The sequence below is a fragment of the Mirounga leonina genome, unplaced genomic scaffold (assembly GCF_011800145.1).
Source record: "Mirounga leonina isolate KUSES-001 unplaced genomic scaffold, KU_Mleo_1.0 Mir_55, whole genome shotgun sequence".
Classification (NCBI taxonomy): domain Eukaryota; kingdom Metazoa; phylum Chordata; class Mammalia; order Carnivora; family Phocidae; genus Mirounga; species Mirounga leonina.
The window spans coordinates 3883341-3906749 of NW_023270816.1; the positions used below are offsets into that span (position 1 = coordinate 3883341).

A 23409-nucleotide genomic window follows, 5' to 3' on the forward strand; every position below is an offset into this window, starting at 1 on the left:
ACAGACCCAGAGCTGTTACCCTTACGGTAGCAGGCAGTGAGCTCAGAGCTGATCAGGAAGTGCTGGGCCCAGGAGGCAGGGGTCTGCCTCCTGGATGTATGAGTAAGAGCCAAAACCAAGCCCCTGAATCCTTGTGTCTGCTGTGTTGGTCCCTGTACTGGAAACACAAGTGTGTGTGTGTGTGTGTGTGTGTATTTCCTTACATAATTTAAGTTACTGTATTTTGTACTTTTGATAGATAGCAGGCTCCCAGTCTTCAAGGCAGAAATCAGGCTAGGTATTTCAAGCAGGAAGGGATTTAGTAAAAGGATTTGGATTTGAGTTGTTTTGGAAGGGCTAGAAAAGCACAGAGGGGAGAGATTAGGAAGGTCAGCACCTGCAGACCGCTTGTCCTGCTCCCAGGCATTATGGAGCCTGTGGGCCAGTATCTCTGGGCCCCCATGTGGAAGGGGAGTGGTTAGAAACGCTGATTGACCTCTAAGCCCCCAGCCACTGTTGTCACTGCCACGATTAGAGCTGGCACTTTTGCCACATCCAGAAGCAGAATCACCACGACCTCCTTCCTGTTTTCTGATCTTGCACTTACTCTCCCCTCCCCCACTGGCAGAACCTAAATAGAACCTGCTGGCAAGGGGTTCTGGGAAATGTGGTTTCCACACCACCAGCGCCTGGGATGCAGAACAATAGGTAGCCCAGATGGCATCATAGTACTTTAGAGAATGTTATCGCAGAACTTTAACCACTTAGATGTTTATTTTCAGTTAAAATATGAAAAAATATTTATTTTAATATGAAATATGAAAAAATCCTTTTTGACAGTTTCTCTTAAGGTAGAGTGAAAACGATAATTTTATTTTAAAGAATATTTTGTGGATTTAAAGACCATGGGGAGGATATTTTAATTCATACAATTCAAAAGCAGCTGAACAAATTCACTGAAAGGATAGATCTTGCTGGGCCTTGCTATGTCATCTTTGAAAAGCTTGCCTGGGGCGCCTGGGTGGCTCAGTTGGTTAAGCGACTGCCTTCGGCTCAGGTCATGATCCCGGAGTCCCGGGATCGAGTCCCGCATCGGGCTCCCTGCTCGGCAGGGAGTCTGCTTCGTCCTCTGACCCTATCCCCTCTCATGTGTTCTCTCTCTCTCAAATAAATAAATAAAATCTTTAAAAAGAAAAGAAAAGAAAAGAAAAGCTTGCCTGCATCCCTAGCTAATCCAGTTATCTGAAGTACAGCTGGAGGAGGCAAATTCTACTCTTTGGGAATTTCTATTTGACACTGGCTGCTACTTTTCTGAGGCAAAATGTTTTTTCTGGCAGTTAAATTGCCTGTTTGATTTCTGAGATCTGATATACTTCTATTCTTGGTGCATTCTTTTGTTTGTTTGTTTTTATTTTAATTCCAGTGTAGTTAACATACAGTATTATTTTTTTCCTCTTTCATACATTTTTTTTTTATAATTTCTTCATTATGTTATGTTAGTCACCATACAGTACATCATTAGTTTTTGATGGAGTGTTCCATACAATAGTACGTTACTGTCAGGTGTACAGTATAGGTCCATACATCACTGGTGCTCATCACAAGTGCCCTCCTTCATCCCCATCACCTCCACCCACCTCCCCTCTGGTAACCACCAGTTTGTTCTCTGTAGTTAAGAGTTTGTTTCTTGATTTGTCTCTCTCTCTCTTTTTGTTTTGTTTCTTAAATTCCGTATATGAGTGAAATCATATGGTATTTGTCTTTCTCTGGCTGACATATTTTCCTTACCATTATACTCTCTAGCTCCATCCATGTTGTTGCAAATGGCAAGATTTCATTCTTTTTTATGGCTGAATAATATTCCATTGTGTATATATGTATATACCACATCTTCTTTATTCATTCACCTATTGATGGGTGCTTGGGCTGCTTCCATAGTTTGGCTATTATAAATAATGCTGCAATAAACATAGGGGTGCATATATCCTTTTGAGTTAGTGTTTTTGGACTTTTTAGGTAGATACCTTGTAGTGCAATTACTAGATCATAGAGTAGTTCTATTTTTAACTTTTTGAGGAACATCCATATTGTTTTCCCCAGTGGCTGCACCAGTTTGCATTCCCACCAAGAAGGTTCCTTTTTCTCCACATCCTTGCCAACACTTGTTTCTTGTATTTTTGATTTTAGCCATCCTTATAGGTGTGAGGTGATATCTCATTGTAGTTTTGATTTGCATTTCCCTGATGATGAGTGATGTTGAGCATCTTTTCATGTGTCTGTTGGTCATCTGGATGTCTTCTTTAGAGAAATGTCTGTTCATGTCTTCTCATTTTTGTAATTAAAAAAATTTTTTTTAAAGATTTATTCATTTGAGAGAGAGAGAGGAGAGGGAGAGAGAGAAGCAGACTCCCCGCTGAACATGAAACCTGACGTGGGCTTGATCCCACAACCCTGAGATCATGACCTGAGCCGAAGGCAGACACTTAACCAACTGATCTACCCAGGTGCCCCTCATGTCTTGTGCTCATTTTTTAAATTGGATTATTTGTTTTTGGGTTTTGAGTTTTGTAAGTTCTTTATATATTTTGGGTACTAACCCTTTATTGGATATGTCATTTGCAAATATCTTCTCCCATTCTGTAGGTTGCCTTTTAGTTTTGTTTATTGTTTCCTTTGTGGTTCAGAAGCTTTTTATTTTGCTGTAGTCCCAATAGTTTATTTTTACTTTTATTTCCCTTGCCTCAGGAGACACATCTAGAAAAATATTGCTACAGCTGATGTCAGAGAAATTACTGCCTGTGTTTTCTTCTAGGATTTTTATGGTGTCAGGTCTCACATTTAGGTCCTTTATCCATTTTGAGTTTATTTTTGTATATGGTGTAAATAAGCCATCCAGTTTCATTCTTCCGCATGTGGCTGTCCTCTAATTGCATTCTCTATATGTTTAATTCCAATGGGAAATTATTTCAGATAATTAATTGTCTGCAATTTTACTTAAAATAAAATTGTTGTGCCCTGAGAAAGCAGTACCTAAATGGATGATAAAACTCATTTAAATCACCACAGTTCCTACTACCATGTGTATATGTAAATCTTTTTTACTTTTTTAATCTCCGTATGTCTTCCCAGCAACTCTGTGAGGTGGGCCAGCTACTCATGCTCCTGTTTTTTTCCAGCTATGTTAAGTGACAGATCATGGGTTAGGTTCCATAAATAAGTGTGATGGTTCACTTATGAATATGTATTTATGAATGGCCTTCAAGTTGGGGTGGGCTTGCCATTTGGAGGTACACAAAGCCAATCACAGTTTGGGGAGGGCTGGGGTACTTTGAAGGGAATCCATTGTCAGGGCCTCAGCTCATGTAGGTCCAAAATGGATCTTCCTGAGAATATGCATGCAATGAGGATGCAGGTCCTTTTTCCTAATGCCCTTCTCCCACTTTGCTAAAGGAATCCTACCTCTCTCCCATCCCTCTGTGATGCACCTACCCGAGGCTTAAAAACCTGGGGAACCAAACAGCAGGACAGTTTGGACTATTGGTTTGGGTATTAAGAAGGTAATGAAGAAAGTAAATGACTCTAATGATTTGATTAAACAACTTTTTGTACGTGTAGTGGTTTCCTTTTACTTCCTTGCAGCAAGATTGTAGGAGAACTTAAATGGCCTGTTGGTTAATAGAAAAGTAAAACTAATTTTGATGGTAGATCGCTATGTGAGTCTCAGCATGTAACTGAGAAGGAGCCAGAAGAATTGAATGATGTTGCTCTAACAAACTCTCTCCATTCTCATTAATTTACTTATACAAACAAGTTTTCCTGGCACATAAACTTTTAAAAATGAAAAAAAGGGAGCAGTATTGATGTTTAGCCTTAACTGGTTCTGGTAATAAACAATCTTCCTCCACAGATTACATGAACCAGCTGGAAAACCCCAGGCTTTCTTAACATTCTTCTAGAAATACAGAGGTGCATTTCCAACAAAATGTTATTCTGTGTAATAAATCTTTTTCAAAATTCATCATATTTTCTGTTTTCGTACGTTGTGGTCTACTAACTGTAGTTATAACTCAATGGGAAAGAATGCGAATCTTTAGAGACATTGTCACAGGAAAAATTTTTTTTAATTAAATGTCAATTTATATAGATAGTTTTTACACACAGAACTATTTATTTACCTCACCATTAATGCAATACACATTAAGGCAAAACACAATAAAACATTTTCTACTTATAATATTAGGATGTAAGTATGTGGGAACAAAAATAAGAATTCAAAGAGACAAAAAAATTGACTTCAGATTGAGACTATTGAAGAGCTTGTTTTTGCTGGGTGATGGTAGGTGGCCAATGGCTCCGGTATTTAGACTATTGGATACAGTGAATTACATCTTTGGCAGTTACTGAAACTGACAAAACATTTATACATCAATATAAAACATGCATGTGATACATTTAAAAATTTTAAGGAGTGGGTTTGGGCAAAAATGTTTAATGATCGCTGATTTGGACAGAAGACCAGGTGTCTTGAGGATAAGCAGGGTCATATGTCTCCCATGTATTTGCTTTGTTTTCCCAGTTTGACCTCGTGTGTGTCAATGCTTGGATGCTGGACCTCACACAAGCCGTCCTAAACCTGGGCTTCTTGGCTGGAGCCTTCACCTTGGGCTATGCAGCAGACAGGTAGGCACGGATGTGACAGCGATTGACAGCATTAAAACATGATGCATACATGTGGAGGTGAAAATGATGTTAGCCATTAGAAAACAATTTTTGCTAAACTTGGAAAAAATCTTAATCTCTCTACTTGCGACATTCATGCTTATTTGGTTGGACTAATTCTCTCCTTGCTCACCTCCATCTCCTTACTCCTTGAACTGCACAAATGGATGGGGCTGTTCCCAGTGGGTCTGCAAGCATCTGAGTGGAAACACAAACACCAGAAATGCAGTAACTTCATCGTGGGGCCGATGGCTAGCTGGCTGAACACAGCAGAGGCGATTCCATGTTCTTCCATAACTCACTGGTTGTGGTCTGATTAATTTAGTCAGAGTCAGCTCCTTCCAAATATGTTTCATTTAATTTTTTTAAGAAATCCTTGTATTTTATTCTATAAGTTAAAAATTCTGTAGAAAAGAGTTTTTCTAAAGACTGTTAAAAGAACTTTATCATTTAACATTCATAAATATACCAGTTAATGGCAGACGTGGTGAGTGTGTATATTGAGGATAGTCATGCTTTCTATTCAGATATTCCTGTTTGAACCATTATTGATGTTGGTTATTGTATTCATGTTGAACTATTCCCTTATCCCAATTCTAACTATGAAAATATGTGCAGTAATTTAATTATTCCTTCTATACCCCTTAGGACAGGAGTAGAAAAGCTTTGGCCATTGGCCGTGTCTGGCTGAACATCACTCTGGTCACTCTAGCCCAGCCTGGGTGGGTCCTTGTGACCATGCTCATGGTGCACAGTGCTAAGCGTACCTCTTGGAGAACTGCCCAATGCCATTAATTAGCTAATTGTAGACGATAAAATGCCCCAAATGCTTTCAGCAATAGATGGTCTGCGTTTGACCAGACCAGGACTTCAAAGTGGGTAGAACCCTTGGTTTCTTTTTCTGCTCCTTCATCTGTCTCTTAGTTCTCTCTTGCAGCCCCCTGACACCCTCTTCGTATGGAAAGACAGGCATATGACTTTCTCCTTAATCCTTGTGTCTGATGCTCTTTCCCTGTCTTTTATCCATGTCTTTGTCTGTGGTTTCTTCTTATAGCCCTTCCCATGCATCTTTCTTTTCTTAATCTCCCCACACATCACTAGGGGAGAACCCTAGCTGGCTATGACTCGCAATGGAGCCACGTCTTTTCAACACGTATTTCTGACTTAAACATTAGGTTTTGCTGCTTCTGCATGTTTCTCTCTCACAATCAGTAAACATATCTCCAAATAAAAGTAACTCGACTAAAGGAGGGGGCTCTTTCTACCTATGTTCTAACAGGGGACTGAGTGGCTATCCTCAGAGATGACTCAATGCTTTGGAGAGGAAGACAGAGCCGTGAATGAGTCTGCCTCACCGCAGGGCCAGGCATCTGTCGGCTCTTCTCCTTTGCGTCATTGAAGGAAAGGACAAGAAACAGTGTAACAGTCCACCTATCTATGAGAGGACAGTGTAGGAAGAACAGGCAGTGAATTTCAAAACCTCGATAAACCAGGACTACTTCTGTCTCCACTCCGCTGACCGAAGCAGGATGCTGCATATGTGAATTTGGTGGGAATTTCTACGGGAAAATGTTTTTGAATCAAATCTCTGAAAGGTCATGGATGACAGATTTCCACCAGCCAATAATTTGGCACAACTATACCGAACCACTTAACATCAGAATCCCAGAATATGGCACACAATAACGTGTGCCCTTTGCCTACCTTTCTAATCATAGTTATGTAAATGGTGAGGATAAAATGCAGAGCTTAAGAACAGCTCACATTGGTTGTGAACTTCATAGTTTGTAAGGAGCTTTCACATCAGCTTCTCATTTGAGCCTTTACAACCTCACCATAGAAAGGGAGGGGGGAGAAAACAACCCACAAGCAAATAAACAAAATCTGAGTCTTGGATTGCTGAAGACATGGACCCAAGGTCGCACGGCTGGCTGATGGTTGAGCCAAAACTGAAGCCTGGGGCCTTTTCCCTTCCCCCTTCCCACTCCACTCACAAAAATGCTATAAAGTGTCCAAGCTGTGCCACCAGGGAGATAAGACGTGATAGAGAGCGTTATCTTTTTGGAAACTGCAATCACAAAGAATGTATTCTGTGCTTTACATTTTGTCATGTCATTTCAGAGGCCCATGTTCTTATTTGCCCTGGTTTTTCTATAAAACAAAATGTAGAATTTTCAACAATCCTGTACCTGGTAGTAATGCAGTCTTAAAAACAAAATTTCTATACTTAAACCTCTTTTAACAATACTTCTAATGATAGTCTTTCTCATTGTGTCGAAGGAAACATTGAAGGTGACTTCTTCCTCTCTCTTTCTCAAAAAGGTACGGCAGACTAGTCATTTACCTAATATCCTGTTTCGGTGTTGGCGTCACCGGTGTCGTGGTGGCATTTGCACCCAATTTCCCTGTGTTTGTGGTCTTCCGCTTCCTACAAGGTGTGTTTGGAAAGGGGACATGGATGACCTGCTACGTAATTGGTAAGACATTGCTACGCCTCCATGTCTCTGACAGCCAGGGACAGGTGGCTGGGCGGTGCCGGCCAGTCAGCCCTCCTGGGGCTCCTATGTGGAGGCTTGGCGGCTGCCAAGGTAATGATCTCTGCAAATAGGAAGGTGCGGGGGTGAGATTCTGACTCTTGGGAAACTAAAATGCCACCTTGCCAACAATGGACTATCACAAAGTACTTGGGTGAACCACCTCCTAGCACAGCCATACCACTAGCATGTTATTGCTTTGCTTTATCAGAGATTAATTTTTATAAAAATTTCAGCAGTTCTTGAAACATTTTTAACGCATTTTCTGTGTATATCTGTGATAGGGTTTGAGATGACATCCCTGTGTTCTCAAATATTATTTCTTAATTCTATTCCTTTTGTTCAAGTGGAGAACTTTTTACCGTGGAGGAGATCTGACCTAAAAATGAGAAGCTCATTTGTGAACCTTTGCCCTCTTCCGTAACTAGAAAGTTTGACCTTCTGGGTATGAAAGAAAGAAAACTTTCCCGTTGCTCTTTGTTCATTTTACTGGGAGAAGTTCCGGCTGCTACTTTGGTTCTGTCTCTAGTGATATCCAGAACCAGCTACCTACTCTAAGAGTCACAGTGGATTTGTGAGCAGGGAGATGCAAAAGCTCATTTTCGATTATTGCTCCAGATCGTTAAGCTTCTAGTCCCTTCCATTACTGCTAGACAATCTCTCCCCAAGCAGTGCCCACTTTGGGGACACTTTGAAGATCTTTTTATGGGCGGGGAAGGAGAGTACTGGGAGGTTGCCTGTCGCTGGCTGGGGCAGAAGGGATAATTTTGGAATATGAAGCGTTTTTAAGGAGATCTGAGTCTAGGTGAATTTTCAAAGTTGTGATCTTAGGGCACAACTAAGGTAGCATATCAGAATAGAATTAATGACAAATAGAAATGGATGAGTTGGGGGGGTGGAGGGGGGAAGGATGCCAGCGGTAAAATTCCCCATGTGATTTTTAAAGAAATATCACATAAATGGAAAGTCCAACACCGTGGAGAGAATTATCACTTGATAGAAACCATGTGGTGATCTTGAAAAAATTATTTGTAGAATTATAATGCTCATAAATAATCTCCTAAAGAGACTATAATATGTACATCTTTAGAATTACCGTGATAGAAATCTAGCCAGTTTATTCTAGTTCTGTGTTGATAAAATAGTCATCATTTAAGCTTTCCTAAAACCAACACATATGTTCTTTGTATACCCAGAAGAGTGCTGGGCTAGGTGTGTGGGATGAGCGTGGTACGTGCTTGCCAATTAACTGGCAGAGAAGAGTGAGCAGAAAGCATGGCTCCAGCATGTATGGAAGACTTGGTACCTTTAAGAGTTCTGTAGCATTCTAGCAATGCCGATGGATATGACAGATGGAACATCTCTGTTTGTTTATTTTGGAACTGATCTCGAGCTTCCCTAACCTCTGTGTTTGTTTTCCTTCAGTAACGGAAATAGTAGGTTCAAAGCAAAGGAGAATTGTGGGAATAGTGGTCCAAATGTTCTTCACCCTTGGAATCATAATTCTCCCTGGAATTGCCTACTTTATCCCAAATTGGCAAGGGATCCAGCTAGCCATAACGCTGCCCAGCTTTCTCTTCCTCCTTTATTACTGGTAAAGTAGTTTTGGTCATATTGAATTTATTCTTATTCCACAGAAATGTAGAATCTGCACTTCTAAACCACCATAAAAATGAAAGCAACTAAGGAGATTTCCTAACATCTCCAGAGTGACTATGGGCTTTGAGTATTTCTAGAGAATTTGAGAATTTATAGAGATTATTGTTAGACTAATAGTTGTTATTAACATAAATTAATAAAGTACCCAAACAGAAAATCTAAATAGAGTATTAATTATGTTTTGTTATTTTGTAATATCTTCATGAGCACTAGAAGGCAACAAACCATATATGCCAATATTTCAACATGCAAATTAAATGCAATAAAATAGATTTGCTTCTCTGTGTGTTCTATTAAGCAAATTAATATTATTTAGGAATCTCCTGAGGAATAAAGAAATGTTAAGAGCATGAGAAAATTAAGTTATCAAAAAACTACAGGTTATATGCATTTGACTCTTATTGTAGTGAATGTATTTTGATCATTTCTCTAATTTAATTTTAATATATGGGACAATTAGTTTACATGAATTGGATCTTCACCTCTTCCTAAATGCTCATTATACCCCAGTTCTCTTCATATGTGTAATCAAGGACACTGTGTTCTAGGACAGCCTGGGTTTACAAGAGCAATGCATTATTGATTATTTTTATTATGACCAATGATCTAGTTATCAAGTGAGCACTTTTCCCTTCCATTATAAATTTTCTGAGATAATCTATGTTGCAGAGAGCCTAAACTCTCAATCTCCTAAACTTGTACCTAATCGCAAGATCCATTTTGATAGAGAAACTCAAGTCGTTAACTTTGAGGTTTTGAAATTACTAGATAAAACTCAAAAAAAGTCCTCTTCTTGCCAGGGTGGTTCCTGAGTCTCCCCGCTGGCTGATTACTCGGAAGAAAGGAGATAAAGCATTAAAAATCCTGAGGAGCATTGCCAAGTGCAATGGGAAATATCTCTCACCAAATTACTCAGAGGTAATCTTATTTATTACTAGTAACAAGCATTGTTGAAGTGGGTGAATTGATTGTCTCTTATGTACATATTATCAAAGAGCTGACTAAATCATTTTTAGTTTGACTTTAAAAAGGGAGGGAAAAAAAAACCCTTGGGGAGAATCACAAGGTGCATTAAAGAAGACATGGTTATGGAATTGTGATAGCACCAGAGTGAAGGTCAACTGGTCCCTTGGTCCATGTTTCAATAGTTGCACCACGTTCCTTGAATTATTATACTTTACTTACCATAGCCCCGTACTATGAAGTCATTCATTCATCTTAATTTGCACAAACTATAAATCTTTTCTTGACATTCAGGGTAGTCTAAAGATTTGCCTTTAAATGTAGTCTTGGAAATACTAGTTATTTGAGAACATGAGCAACGATGTAATATTCAGCCTTCAGACTTACATGGGCTGCTAGCCTACCTTCCCTCCCTCCCTCATTTTCTTCCTCCATTTTTTCTTCTTCTTTTTTCCAGCAAGGCTTTTTGGGTGCTTCTGTATCACTATACTAAGAGAAATGGTAGGGACTCGAGTTCATTCTTTGCTCTTTGGAAGATTTGCTATGCCTTTGGAGACATACAGATATATCTGAAGCAACACCTGAATAATTAGAGAATAATAGATAAAAATACATAGCAATGCTTTATGCAAAGACAAAGTAACAGAGGGATTATTATAAAATGAATATTAGAGAATAATTTTTGGAAGATATGAATCTTTGATAAAAACCTTGAAGAGTATTAGGTTGCTAACATCAATTTTTTTTTTTTGTAGCACTCATTTGGTTTTGATAGAACATTCTGATAAAAAACAAGCTTTGTTGGTTTTCTTGTCACATCCCCAACCTCCCAGAACTTGCCCAGAGATATTTGGATTTCTACCTTTTTCCTTCACTCTTACATTCAGTGGCAAGCAGTAGCCTCTGTGTTTATAGAGGTTTCAACTGACCAGTCAACTATTGGATTATATTGATGTACCTTGGGGTTTACAGATCATACACAATGTGGTAAAGATAAAACATGACCTGTTTTAACCATGAAGATGAGTTGATCCTTGTTCTTTGAGCACATATGGGCTGTGGATTCCTTTTAGGGAAAAAATATCCTGCTGCCCTCTCCTCTTGCTCTCATCACATAAACTTTGTCTTCACAACTGGATCAGATGTATGATAATCTGCACTCGGTTTTAATAGTCAAATAAATATTTTTGCTCTTTGTTTAGCAGTATCGCAAAGACATTGCACATGTAGTCCCAAAGCTAAGTATATGTCAGATTGACATCAAGTTTTTAAAAATAAAGAAAAAACAGTGTGTGCTGATGGCTTATGAAGGCAAATGCCACTTAACTAGGCATGTGGTATATTATTGTGAGTATTGCTGAGAGGCCATGGGATGATTCCCAGAAGCGGCTGCTCTTACATGTCCCCTGGTGTCTAGTTCAGCACTCCTCCTGTAGACCCACAGACCTGCTTTGAATTCATGAGCACTGTGGAGACATTTCAACGGGGAAGCAGTTCAAGGCTCTACATGGTTGTTCTTGTGAAAGATCATGAACGGTGGATCCTGTGGCTTCCAAGATGTGTTAATTCTGGTTTTAAGCAGTTAGATGATCCCCATTTGAAAGTCAGGTTTGAAGCCAGACATGAGTTTCTCTCGGGAGTTTAGCACCTGAGCCACCACTATCCATGATGATTCCATACTGTGATTGGCTGATAAGTCTCTTTGGTCTTTAGTCTATAGGTTCCTGTTCTGTTCTTTTCTTTTCCTTGAAACCTTGGGGGTAAAGAATACTAGGGTTTCTTTCTGGCTTTTTTCTGTAGAATTTTCTGCAGTCTAAATTTGGTTGATTACATCCTTAGGATCCTTTAACATGACCCTCTGTCTCTTGTATTCCCTGTCAATCGGTAGGTAGATCTAGAGCTAAATCAGGTTTAGGTTTGATACTTTTGGCAATCCTCCTTTGTAAATGGCTTAGTACTCTTCCATTAAGAGACCCCTCCTATCTGCCCGTCTCTTCTTTTGTGGTGTTAGCTACCATTGATCATCATTGCCTGCATATATTAATTCACCAGAAGTTGTAAATGACAATATTGATAACATTCCCATTTTATCATTATGTCTTCGTTTGTTACTGGAACACTTACATAAAGACTAACTTCTCCCATCAATTATTTGGTGACTCTGAGATACAGTTCTTACAGCTTCTTTGCTCCTTAGCACGATGAGATTTTCCAGGCTCATCTTGTAGGGTCTCACTCTTGGAATCACCTACTTCTCAAAGGGTGCTTTGAGTTTTGAAACAAATGTCTTCAGACTGAACCTATCCATCTTCAACCTTTTAAGATTGTACAACATAAGCAGAAAAACAAAGTATTATCTTCAAAAAGAGAAGGAATTAACATTTCAGTTTAAAACCCCTTGCTAATAGCAGAATTCAGTCAAATTATAGGCCAAATCATAATTTTCTATTTCAGAGATCCCAGTGTTCCCACAAAGAATAATAATGTGCAAATTACCTCTTTACAGTACTCAGAAGTACTGCCCAATAGTGCAGGAATTTTTCTTGAGCCCCAACTCCAAAATCAGTCCTATTATGGTTTCTGTGTGTCACTATCAATTACTCATGTTTTGGTGACTCAGCTAACTAACTAATTGACCAAATCGCTATTAGGGTCATCTTGAAACCTTATGCTTACATAGTCACTTCAACCCTTTTGCAACCTTTTGATGCCTTAGCTGGTATCCCCCCTCTCTGAATATAACCTCAAGGACCCCCATGCTCAAAGCTGATTGTCCAGTGCTCTGCCTTCACTTTTCATGGAACCTCTTTTCAGTAAATCCTGACTTTTAGAAGAAGTTATTATCATGTAAGTTACCACATCCTCCAAGACCAGTCCAAATTCCCATCTCATCCTAAGGGTGCACATCACAGGTTGCAGTGAAGCTAGGATGAATTGGAAAGAATCTACCTGATGCACATGGGAGGCCTGGCAGCGATGCTGTTTTCCTTAGTCACCTCCCAAACCCAGCCTGTTCCATCCCTGGCACCAGAGAGCCTAGTCTATTTTAGGGGGGATCGGAAGACCTAGCTTAAAATGATGTTCTATATTACAGAAGAGTACCTAAATTCACCATAAAATAGGGCTACACCAGTCCCCTGGGCTTTGTGAATGGAAGGAGGATGTGGGAAGAAATAGGTGGATTTCATCACAATATTCAACCAGGTGGGTTATTCTGAGGGTTGGCTGTCCAGTAAATAATCTCAGTTATATTTCATATGGATGTTACTCATTTTGTGGGCAGATAAATTCTGGCTTTCTGTCTCACTGGTCCCTAGGCTTCCATTTGCCAAAATTCCCAGCTAGCTTCTGACTTTGTTAAAGCCACAGCTAGAAGCTAGAAACACAGGTGATGAGAACATCAGGTTCTCTGAATATACCAACAGTGTAACTATTATTCACTGATAAGAAAAGTCCAAAAACATAAAACCAATGCAAATGAGGCAAGTGGGTGGAACTTAGAGTAAGTGGAAGAGATGTAGAAAATGGAAAGAATCAAAGTATATAGAAACCAGAGAGAATCAAGGGATGGGCTGGGGGTCAAACACTAGGCAGTGACCCAATGCAGAAAGATACTTAGCTTAGACTCGTTCACGGGTGCCTTTGCAATGTTTAGGGCACACTTGAAAAAATAAAACCAAACTATTGGCAAGTCTACAGTCCTTACAGCCCAAGCACAACTGTAGTGCAGCAGTGTGTCCTGATGCCTCCAGAGCATCCACAGGCGTCCTTTGACCCAGGGAGCGTGTCGGTGATTACACTGCTTCCTGCCTTGGCCATCCCCGCAGTTTTGTTCATAAGGCAAAGTTGTTTCATGTTGCACTTAAATTTCTCTTTGGCTTCAGTTTGGTGTTACTTCCTGGTACCTGTAGTACACTTGTTCTTGCCTCACACCTAGTAAGATACCAATCAATGCAACTTTCCACGCTCATCCAATAGACACATACCAGCACCGTGTGTATGACTGAACGGTGCACTGAATGGCAATGCTGGTCTGAAGAGATGACCATTGCCCTAAAAACTGAATGTGTATTTCTCAAAATAGATGAGAAAGTGGGCAAGCATTTAAGAGTGCTCAGACTTTTGCTCGTAGTAGACTAGGTCTATGGGTAAGTAGTGGAGAGCCGGGATTGTTGCTCAGTGAACTTTTCTCATCACGAAGTGGTACTATCTTTGATAGATGTGTTCTTGTTCCCAGCTCTTCACCCCTCTCTGTGGGAAGATCCCATACACACCCCCACCCCCATGGCCGTGGGACTTGCAGCAATGCTCCTCTGCAGATGGATAGATTCCCCCCACTGAGTCAGGCTGGGCCTTCTGAATTGATGGCCCGAGGTACCAGTTCAGAGCAGAAGCTGTAAATGCATTTCTGACAGCTCTCTTGCCCTTTCCATTTGCCACAAGAACAGCATATCCTAAATTGGTGGTGTTCCTTCAGTGTGGGACTCAGAATGAGAAGAGCCACAACTTGGAACAGAGCTGCAGAAGCTGACCTATAGCCGCCATATGGAATATGGCCAAGAAATAACTGTTTTCTCAGTAAACTAGTCTGCTAAACGTGTCTCAGCATGCTGCAGAGATTGGAGGGTGTTTGTTTTTGCAGCCAAAGCTAACTAATATAGCTGATCATAATGGCATTGTTTTGACTGCCAGGGTAGGGTTTAGTGATTCAACACATTTTTGGTTGTTGAGGTGACAGAGGAAGGGGGTCGTTTAGATTATTGTTTAAAATATACACATCCTCCCCCTCATTTCCATTGGACAAAAATACTTCTGGGTTCAAATGATATTAGGCATGCCAATGTAACTTGTTTTGGTCCCATGGTAGGTGGAACGTCTGTCCTGCCCTTTGATTTTGAGCTTGACCATGTGAGTTGCTTTGGCTGATGGTGAGTTACCGCCAGACGTGATTCAGTAGAATCTTGAAATGTGCTGTGTGGTTGGGCTTGCTCTCTGCACTTCAGCCATCACCATGAGAAGAATATTCCCAGGCTTGCCTCCTGCCCCTAGAGGAGGCTGAGAGGCATTTGGAGTAAGCTTATTTAGCAAAACTTCCCCAAATCTAGATCAGCAGTCTCTCAGCCAACCCACAAACATATGAGCTAAATGAATGTCTATTACTTTATGTCACTAAGATTGATGGTTGTTATGCAGCATTATTTAATTAATATACTGGTTAAATAGCTTTTGTCGCTTACTGATCCAGGTTACACAACTACATAGGTAATAACTGTGGCTGTGGTTTTGCTTTCATTTTTTTTTCCAAAGGATTTTACAAGCCCTTATCCTAAAGATCCCTCTCCTCCGCTACCCTCCACTTCTTGTCTTTGTGTGGGATATGTTCATGGAAAAGAGTATGTTGCAACTCAAACAAAGAGCCTCTAACAGGATAGAACTGAGTAGGTCCATATTTGTTGGTGATATTGTTGTTCTCTGTTGGCCTAACAAACCTAAATAAGGCTTGACCGTAACTTCCCTATTTTGATGATATGCCTATATTGTTCATAGCTAATCTATAACTTATTAAAATATAAGTACTGGGTGTTATGTTGGTACCCAGTAATGCATAAACACACTCATGGGTGGTTTCCCTGGTGGCATGTTTAGATAACATCAAGAACTGACATTTGAGCTTTCTGATCCCAAAGGGTCATCATCCATGATCCCACTTTTAGATAAATATATAAGAAATAGAAAATAGAAAAAGATTAAACCTCATTAGATAGTGTTAGGCTAAGTTTTAGATTACCTCACTTACCAGAGAGACGTCCAACTCTTAATAGCTGCCATCTTTATTATACTATAACGAACTGTCATGCAGACACCAATATGTCTATAGAGAGGGACTTTCCAGCTTTGGGAATGTCTGTTTATGACATTCCTTTTTAAGGGGAGATTTTTATAAACATAATTTTTGTTCTTCCAAAGAAGGAACCACACCATGATTCTGGCTGTCATGAAGCCCATCTGGGGTGTGGTTTTCAGTCCAATTATTGTACTGTCTTTGTTAATGCTATGTTTAATTACCATCTCAGGCTTGGGATAGAACACTGTCTTCACTGAATTTATTTCAAAAGATCCAGAAAAAGTAACTCAGGCCCAGGCAGTGCCCCAGGGTGGCTCCAGTCCAGTTCCTGTGTCAAGAGCTGGAAAGGTGTGAGTCTAGAAACTAGTGAAGGATATTGGACAGAAAGTCACTGGAAACTCATACAGTGCTTTCCCTTAATAGGATTAAATCTTTGTTCTTTGACATCACACAGAATAAATGGTGCCAATCCTCCCAGCAAAGCCATCATCCTCAAAAATGACATATAAAAAATTATTACTGTCTTATGCATGCTACCACATTAGCTTTCACGTAGAATATTCTTGAATGCATAAAAAATGACAGGACGTGGGGCATCTGGGTGGCTCAGTTGGTTAAGTGCCCGACTCTTGATTTCAGCTCAGGATTGTGAGATCGAGCCCCATGTCGGGCTCCACACTCAGTGCTGAGTCTGCTTGGGATTCTCTCTCTCCCTCTCCCTTTGCCCCTACCCCTACTCATGCATGTGCCCATGCTCTTTCTCTCTCTCTCATAAATAAATAAATAAAATCTTTAAAAATGACAGGACACTTCATATAGCTAAAACGAACCTTTGGAGCTGAGAGTTAATAGTACTCTACCTAAATATATTTTCGTAAATAGCCTGAGTGCTACAAATGGTCTATATTTAAATGGATTATTTGTTTAGTTCCCACATCTTTAACTTTTAAAGAATGTTACAATATTACATAAAATGGAAAATAATGCTACAATTAAAAAGCCATAAAAACAGTACTGATGGACCTTTGAATCCAGAGTCAGCTCCTTTCCCAAGCTGGTGATTAAATAGCAAGTTCCTTCCACTAAAGGAAATTCTGCCTAAAATCTTCCAGGTCAGTGGACTCTCATTTAACCCATACAAATACTGAGGGGAAGATGTTCCAGAGCACCATGTGGCTTTAATTGAACTAGGAATCCAAGTGACTTATCTCTTGCGGAATGAGATTACAGCCTTAGAGTGGGTGAGGCAGATTTTCAGGGCACCTCGCCCAAAGAGCAGCATCTTGAGTGAGGAACCTTGGAGAGACAGAGTCTTCCTCCTCTCCCAGTCCCTCACGCCCACCTTCCGGAGTCCCTCTTAAAATAATTGGGCCATATACCTTTGTTAGAATCCTAATTACTTCACTTAAATACATGTTAAACTTGAAAAACATCCATCAGAAGTGTGAGAGGAAGGCATGCCGCATTACTGTGATATACACTCCGTGTGTTCAATCCCACCCATCAATCCTGGTGTCTGATGACCTATCACTCCTGCATAATGGGATCTACAGAACCCAGGACCCTGGACTCGGGTGGTGACTTGTAGGGAGACTAGCTGTCCCCATATGCCCAGAACTGGGGGGATTCCTGGGAAGTGGGAGTTTCAGAGCTGAATCTGAGAAAGTCTCAGGCAAACTGGGACAAGCTGCTCAGTCCTCACCTTCCTGGCTATGCTCAGAGGAAGGGGCAAAGGTTTACATTTGTGAGTGCCACATTTGCCTGCTTGCCCGTGGACCCTGATGCCTGTGAGGGATTCCTAGTCTCATTAGAGGATGGGCTCCGTTTGCTTGCCCAAAGTCTGATGCAGGCTGCCTCAGCCTGGGGCCTCTCTCTTCCTAACCCCTTCTTCAATCCCCAGTTTCTTTTCTCTGTCTATATTTTTTTAACTTTTAACTTTTACAGTCTTTATTTGAAGTCCCAACATGAAATGATATTCTTTAAAAAAAAACACGCCGCTTTATTGACATCTGATAAACACACAAAACACGCACATATTTGATTTATTCAACTTGCTCACACCCCAGCTTCTATTCTAATTCTTAATCTGATCTTGAACCCTAGCCTGTTTGACTGGGGCCCTGGCCCCTGCTTAATTTCTGCCCTTCTTTCTCCTGAAAATAGGATCCTACAGCTTATCCCTTCACTCATCCACTGTCTGAAAGCTAGATGCTGCATTCTCTTGATGACTGGTACCTGCTCTTTCTAGAGACTGCTGCTCCTAAGAACCCCTTCTCCAGATGTGTCCCAGCCCACAGATAGCAGTGCTGGCCCATGGACAACCCACGTGTGCCCTCCCCTGCACTGACCTCTCCACCTGCAGGCCCTAGTCTCATTCATGGCCAGGTGCAGAGCCACAGCCCCTTCCATTCACACTTGACCTGCTCTCCTCCCTACTGCTGAGATTCCAGCAAACCTTCCAGGCAAGGTTCTATGGATGATGATACTGGGGGAGAGCTCCAAGCTTTACCTGGTGACATTCAGAGTCATATCAACTAGCCATTCATTAGTTATATAATGAATCCTGGTCTCCTCCCTTTTTCCTTCTCAAAGGCTGATCCTTGCCCTTGAGAGCAATGGTCCTCCCCTTCCAGCCCCAGCACCCTGTGGGATGCAGAGGAGTATTTGCCTCCTTCTGTCTAGCCCAAGCCCCGGTGGCATTACAAACAAAATTAATTAAAATATAAAACAAGATGAATAAACCGCACAGGCTTATTCTGTTCTGTTAATATTGGTAACCCTCTTTTGTGGGCATTGTGGCAATGCTTAATTCAATTATTTTAATTCTGGATCTCTCTCTCTCATAGAATAAGGGAGTGGGTTTGCTTTTGCTTTTTCTTTTTCGAGCATTTGCCAAGGGAATGGCCCTCTAATACTGTCTTTGAAATGTTCATGCTCTATCTGGGCAAGAGAGAAAGATGGTCAGCTTTTCCAAGTGTTTTGTTCCTTGGCCATTTGGCCCATTCTTGTGTTTTTGGCAAAATCAGTTTCTGCAATCCAAATTGCTGTGCTTCCCTGCTGTGAATAAATGAGAAAATACTAGCTCTTTGTGAAAGTGCTCGCTGCCTCGGAGGCGATGATGAGTACAATGTCCAGAACCCTGCGTATCCAGCTCCTTGGCAGGGATTCCTGGACGCTATTCCTAATCCAGAGCTGCTGTTACCATGACAAAACTGCTTGCTCCATCTTCGTCCCACCAGGAAGATTGCCCTTGTTTATGAAATAATCCTAAGAAAAGAGATGCAGCCTGGGGAGCAGGTGAAATCACTTAAACTCTGCAGGGCCACATTGATGTACACAGATGTGCTCCTTTGCTACAGAGAAACACTCAGGAAATGGGGCTGAATAGTAAAGGAGAGAGCACACAGATCCCTTTGTCTCTACCCCTCGAGGTCCCACCCAGGAAGATGGTAATAAAGATATCAGGTGCTAGATTTTTAATGGGATAACTCCTCCTTCTCCTGAGAGGGCACCCAGATGGCCAGATGATGAACACTGGTCATGTTGCCATAGCAACACTTCTTCATGTGGGTGCAGATGCAAAGGGGACTAGGTCCACACACTCCAGAGATGGCTAGATTTCTTGTTTGGGAACAAATAATATGGGCCTGTGCTATTTTCTCTTTTTCTTTGAATTTGGTGCTATTGAAGGGGGACCTGATTGAGAAGAAGCCTTCCTTCTCCACATGGTAAGCACACCCTTCTTAAAGTCTTAAGGTGGCTGGATAAAGGAAGGCTCAGAGAGTGGAGAAGTCTTTATGTCCTTCCCAGGAGACACACAAGGGGAATGTTGACGAAAATGGCCAGAACCAAGGACACTTTTTCTGCTAGAGGAAACTTTCCTGTTAAAAGCAAAACTTTGTTACCTTGCCTAGTAATAGGCATAGAGGGCGACCAGATAGAAAATCTTGATGAGCAGGGTTGCTAACACACTCCTGTCACCCAGCAGCTGTAACTTTAACCCCATAGTTGATGGGATGATCATATGGCAGTCTGTCCCAATGGGTCACAGATCCTTGGGGACCATGGAGTTACTGCAAAAGTCCTCAAACCATTTGCAACCAAGCCTTGTCTGTAGAGTGAGTTAATAGGTCTTGGATAAATATGTACTATTTTTTCAGAATGAAGGTAGATGCAATTGTTATTAATAATGACTAATGAGTTGAAATGTGTTATTAAGTTCATAGTAAATTTGTGTCATTATGTAGTCTCAATGAACAGAAATTAAAAGCACAATTCCTATAATGTGGGCAACTGTTATATTATTTGTCATTAACCAGAAGTCCTCATACTCAAGAAGGGTAAGAGTCACTGATCTGTCAGCACATGTAGGATTAGTCTCCATCTGTTTAACAACTATTGCCTGAGGGCGCCTGGGTGCCTCAGTTGGTTAAGCGACTGCCTTCGGCTCAGGTCATGATCCTGGAGTCCTGGGATGGAATCCCACATTGGGCTCCCGCTTCTCCCTCTGACCCTCTCCCCTCTCATGCTATTTCTCTCTCTCTCTCTCTCAAATAAATAAATAAATAAATAAATAAATAAATAAATAAATTCTTAAAAAACAAAACACTATTGCCTGAGCTTTCACAGTTAAAGTTGTATGATGTTCTCAGGAAAAGCCTAAGGACCTCTTCACAAACAGAATTCTTGACAACTTCCAAGATTCATTCATTTTTTTGATTCAATAAAGTAAACTCAAGTTCATTATATTCTACTCTTTCACTGACCTATGGACAGGTCCTACATGTAGGAAGAATTGAGTAACTGGGTGTACAACTGCCTTACTACCTCTCGAAGGTGAATTCTTTTTTTCTTTCCTGCTTACATTTCTGAACCAATACACCACTAAGGGTTTAGATCTTGAGGAAGACTGAGGAAGGCTTATTGAATGAATGCTCAGCATGATTATTTTTACGGCACAGAGTGCAATAGAGCATAAGTACTTACCCTCATGTTTTGATCATTATGTGTAGTATCCAGGCTTAAATAGTTGTCTTTGAGAACCTCGACAAATTTTACTAAAGATAATTGAAGTATTCACTCTGCCATTTATGACAGTTTATGTGCTGTATTTGTACAGGCTGCTCTAAAATTATCAAGGGACAGAATTTTTGACAGCAGTTGAGTGAACTAGAGGGTCTACTTCATGTAGTATTTTTTTACCATATCATTTCTTCCTAAGTTCTGTAAACTATTTGGTAGGCTTTGTTCCCTAAAAATAACCAGCTTCTTAAGTTTAACAAGTCATCGATCATATCAATGAAAATATTTTTCACATTACAAAGTGAATCACAGAATATTGTATTTGGTGGTCATATGTTTAGAAAAATCATTTAAGGTTAATTGATGTGAAGCTGGCCCAGAAACAAAAGGGCACTGACTCACCTGGTGTAGCAGGGGCTCATTTTCATTTGTACATCCATTAGTTGGCAAACAGTTACTGAGTGCTGTGTTCAAAACATCTGTCTTTTAAACAACCTCTGTATAATATTCACTTTCAAAAATGTCTCTTGACATGCATTTAAGATGCTTTGTATTTTTTCCAATTTTTTGTGGTTGCTTTTCTTTTTCTTTTTTCTTTTATGAGCTGGCAGTTTCCTCTACTAGTTTCCTCTACTAGTTCCCCACAGTTTCCTCTACTAGTTCCCTATCTGTACAACTATATTCACTTTCATCATATAGGAAAGAACTAAATCTAAGTTCTTACCATTTAAAGTTGAAGAACAGCTTAGATCTCATGTGCAGTATTTGGAAACCAGTTCACTGTGTTTTCGTTTTGATTGCATTTGTTTATAAGTACACAGGTATTCTAACTGGATCTCAATCCGTTCATCTGTTAATGATGAAAACTAACCTATATATTTGTTGGCATATAATAAAGCAATTCATAGTTAAAATTAGGGTAAATAGTGAATGCAATCTAACATTAATGCACCTTACCATGGTCCAGAGTCAGTCCATGAGACTGAACATACTTCACTATCGAAAACCTCCAGAAACAGAATTCCAGGGATGGCATGTGCCCCACCTGTTCATGGCTCGTACAGAGAAGCATCTCATCCCTCTCTAAAGATTGTTCTGTCTTGAACAATAAAGGACATGCCAATGATAAATAAGTAACTGTATGCAAAAATATTTTGCAAATCAAGAAAGGGGAGTTGCATGCAAATTCCAGAACACACCAAGGATTGTGATATTTATTAAGGTGCAATTCAACTAGTCTTTTAACTGCTCAATTGTACTTGACTTTCATCAGAGAAGTTTCTCAGCATTCCCTGATGCAAGCAAATAAACATGAAACTAAGGATTTTCTGAGGTATAGAAGGAAGGCAGAATTTGGATATTGGGAGATGTGGAAGCACTGAAAATGCACAAAATTCCAAAATGGCCTCAACATGACTCTGCTGGACATTGTTTTGGTTATTGTCATTTCTCTTTGAGTGCAGAGTTGACTTAATCATGCCTCTCTGTGCATGGCACAGCCATCACTGGGCTGTGCAAGGCCCCTCTGGTGTTTCATTTTATTTTCCCTTCCTCCTCTCTCCCCATGTCCCTTCTCAACAGGTTCCCAACAGAATGTGCTTTGATATTTATGTGCCCTTAAAAACTAGAGCTTGTTGTATGTGTGTGTTTAGGTAACATAAATGGAATTGTGCTGCTCTAGATCTTGCTTTATTTCTGAATTTTTCATGCAGCAATATGTTTTAAAACATGTTGATCTAATTAGATCCAGTCAGAATATCTTTCCACCATCTTGCTCACATGTGAGCGCTGTGTGGTTTTCATCAGTACCATCTGCTGTGTTTCTTGTCTCCGTCCTTCTAATGACAAGCACCTGGGTTGTTTCCAATCATCATCATACATGTCCCTTTGGAACCTTTGTGAGGTTCCTCAGGGAGTTTAATACCTAGAAGTGGAACTGCTGGGTCCTGGGATGCATGCAGGCTTCGTGCGCTGAGTAATGCCAGATTACTTTCTGTGTACACCCTGTGAGCATCCCATTTGTCCACATACACATTTGGTATTTTCCAATCTTCTAATTGGGCCAGCCTCCTGAATGTTTTAAGTTGCACATCTGCTTACTAGTAAAATTCAGCATATCTTCGTGCATCTTACTTTATTGTTTGGCTCCTTCTCTGTGGATTGCCTTGCCACATCCTTGCCCATGTATATTGGATTTTCTGGTATTTGTCTCCTTCAATTTATAGAACCTCCTTTCATGTTTTGAATACCACCCCCTTGTTGGTTCTAGACATTGCAAGTACATTCTCCTCAGTGTTTCAGCTACTCTTTGACTTTGCCTATTTTTTTTCTTCACTGAACAGAAATTCTTAAAGCCTAAACTTATTCAGTATAGGCAAATCAGTGTATATTTTTGCCTATTGATTGTATTTTGGGTTTTGTTTAAGAAATATTCTTCTACATCCAAGGACCACAAAGATATTTCCCTATTAGCCTCGGCGTTAGCTGTCACAGTCATGCCTGAATTCATCAAGAGCCCTCCACCTTTCTGACTGGGAAGCAGGGATCCACCTTGAATTGTTTCAATGTTGAGCCAGTTTTTTGTTTTTTGTTTTTTGAGCTCCAGCTAATAAGTAGAGCCATCTTTTATCAAGTTCCTGTTTCAGAGCCTGAATTAGTTGACCACCTAAAAGTGGTCTACTATTTTTA

The 23409-nt window shown here is 40.4% G+C and overlaps 1 protein-coding gene across 2 annotated transcripts in view; it reads left to right on the forward strand.

The window, feature by feature from the left end:
* LOC118001907 (solute carrier family 22 member 3) overlaps positions 1–23409 on the forward strand; it is an 87428-nt gene that overhangs the window by 37399 nt on the left and 26620 nt on the right. Inside the window, exons 2-5 of one of the 2 annotated variants that reach the window (XM_034992094.1) lie at positions 4556–4659; positions 7021–7175; positions 8658–8826; positions 9692–9809. In XM_034992094.1, the coding sequence (XP_034847985.1) occupies positions 4556–4659; positions 7021–7175; positions 8658–8826; positions 9692–9809 (546 nt within the window). The remainder of the gene's footprint in view (positions 1–4555; positions 4660–7020; positions 7176–8657; positions 8827–9691; positions 9810–23409) is intronic. The other variant, XM_034992095.1, reaches the window with a different exon arrangement.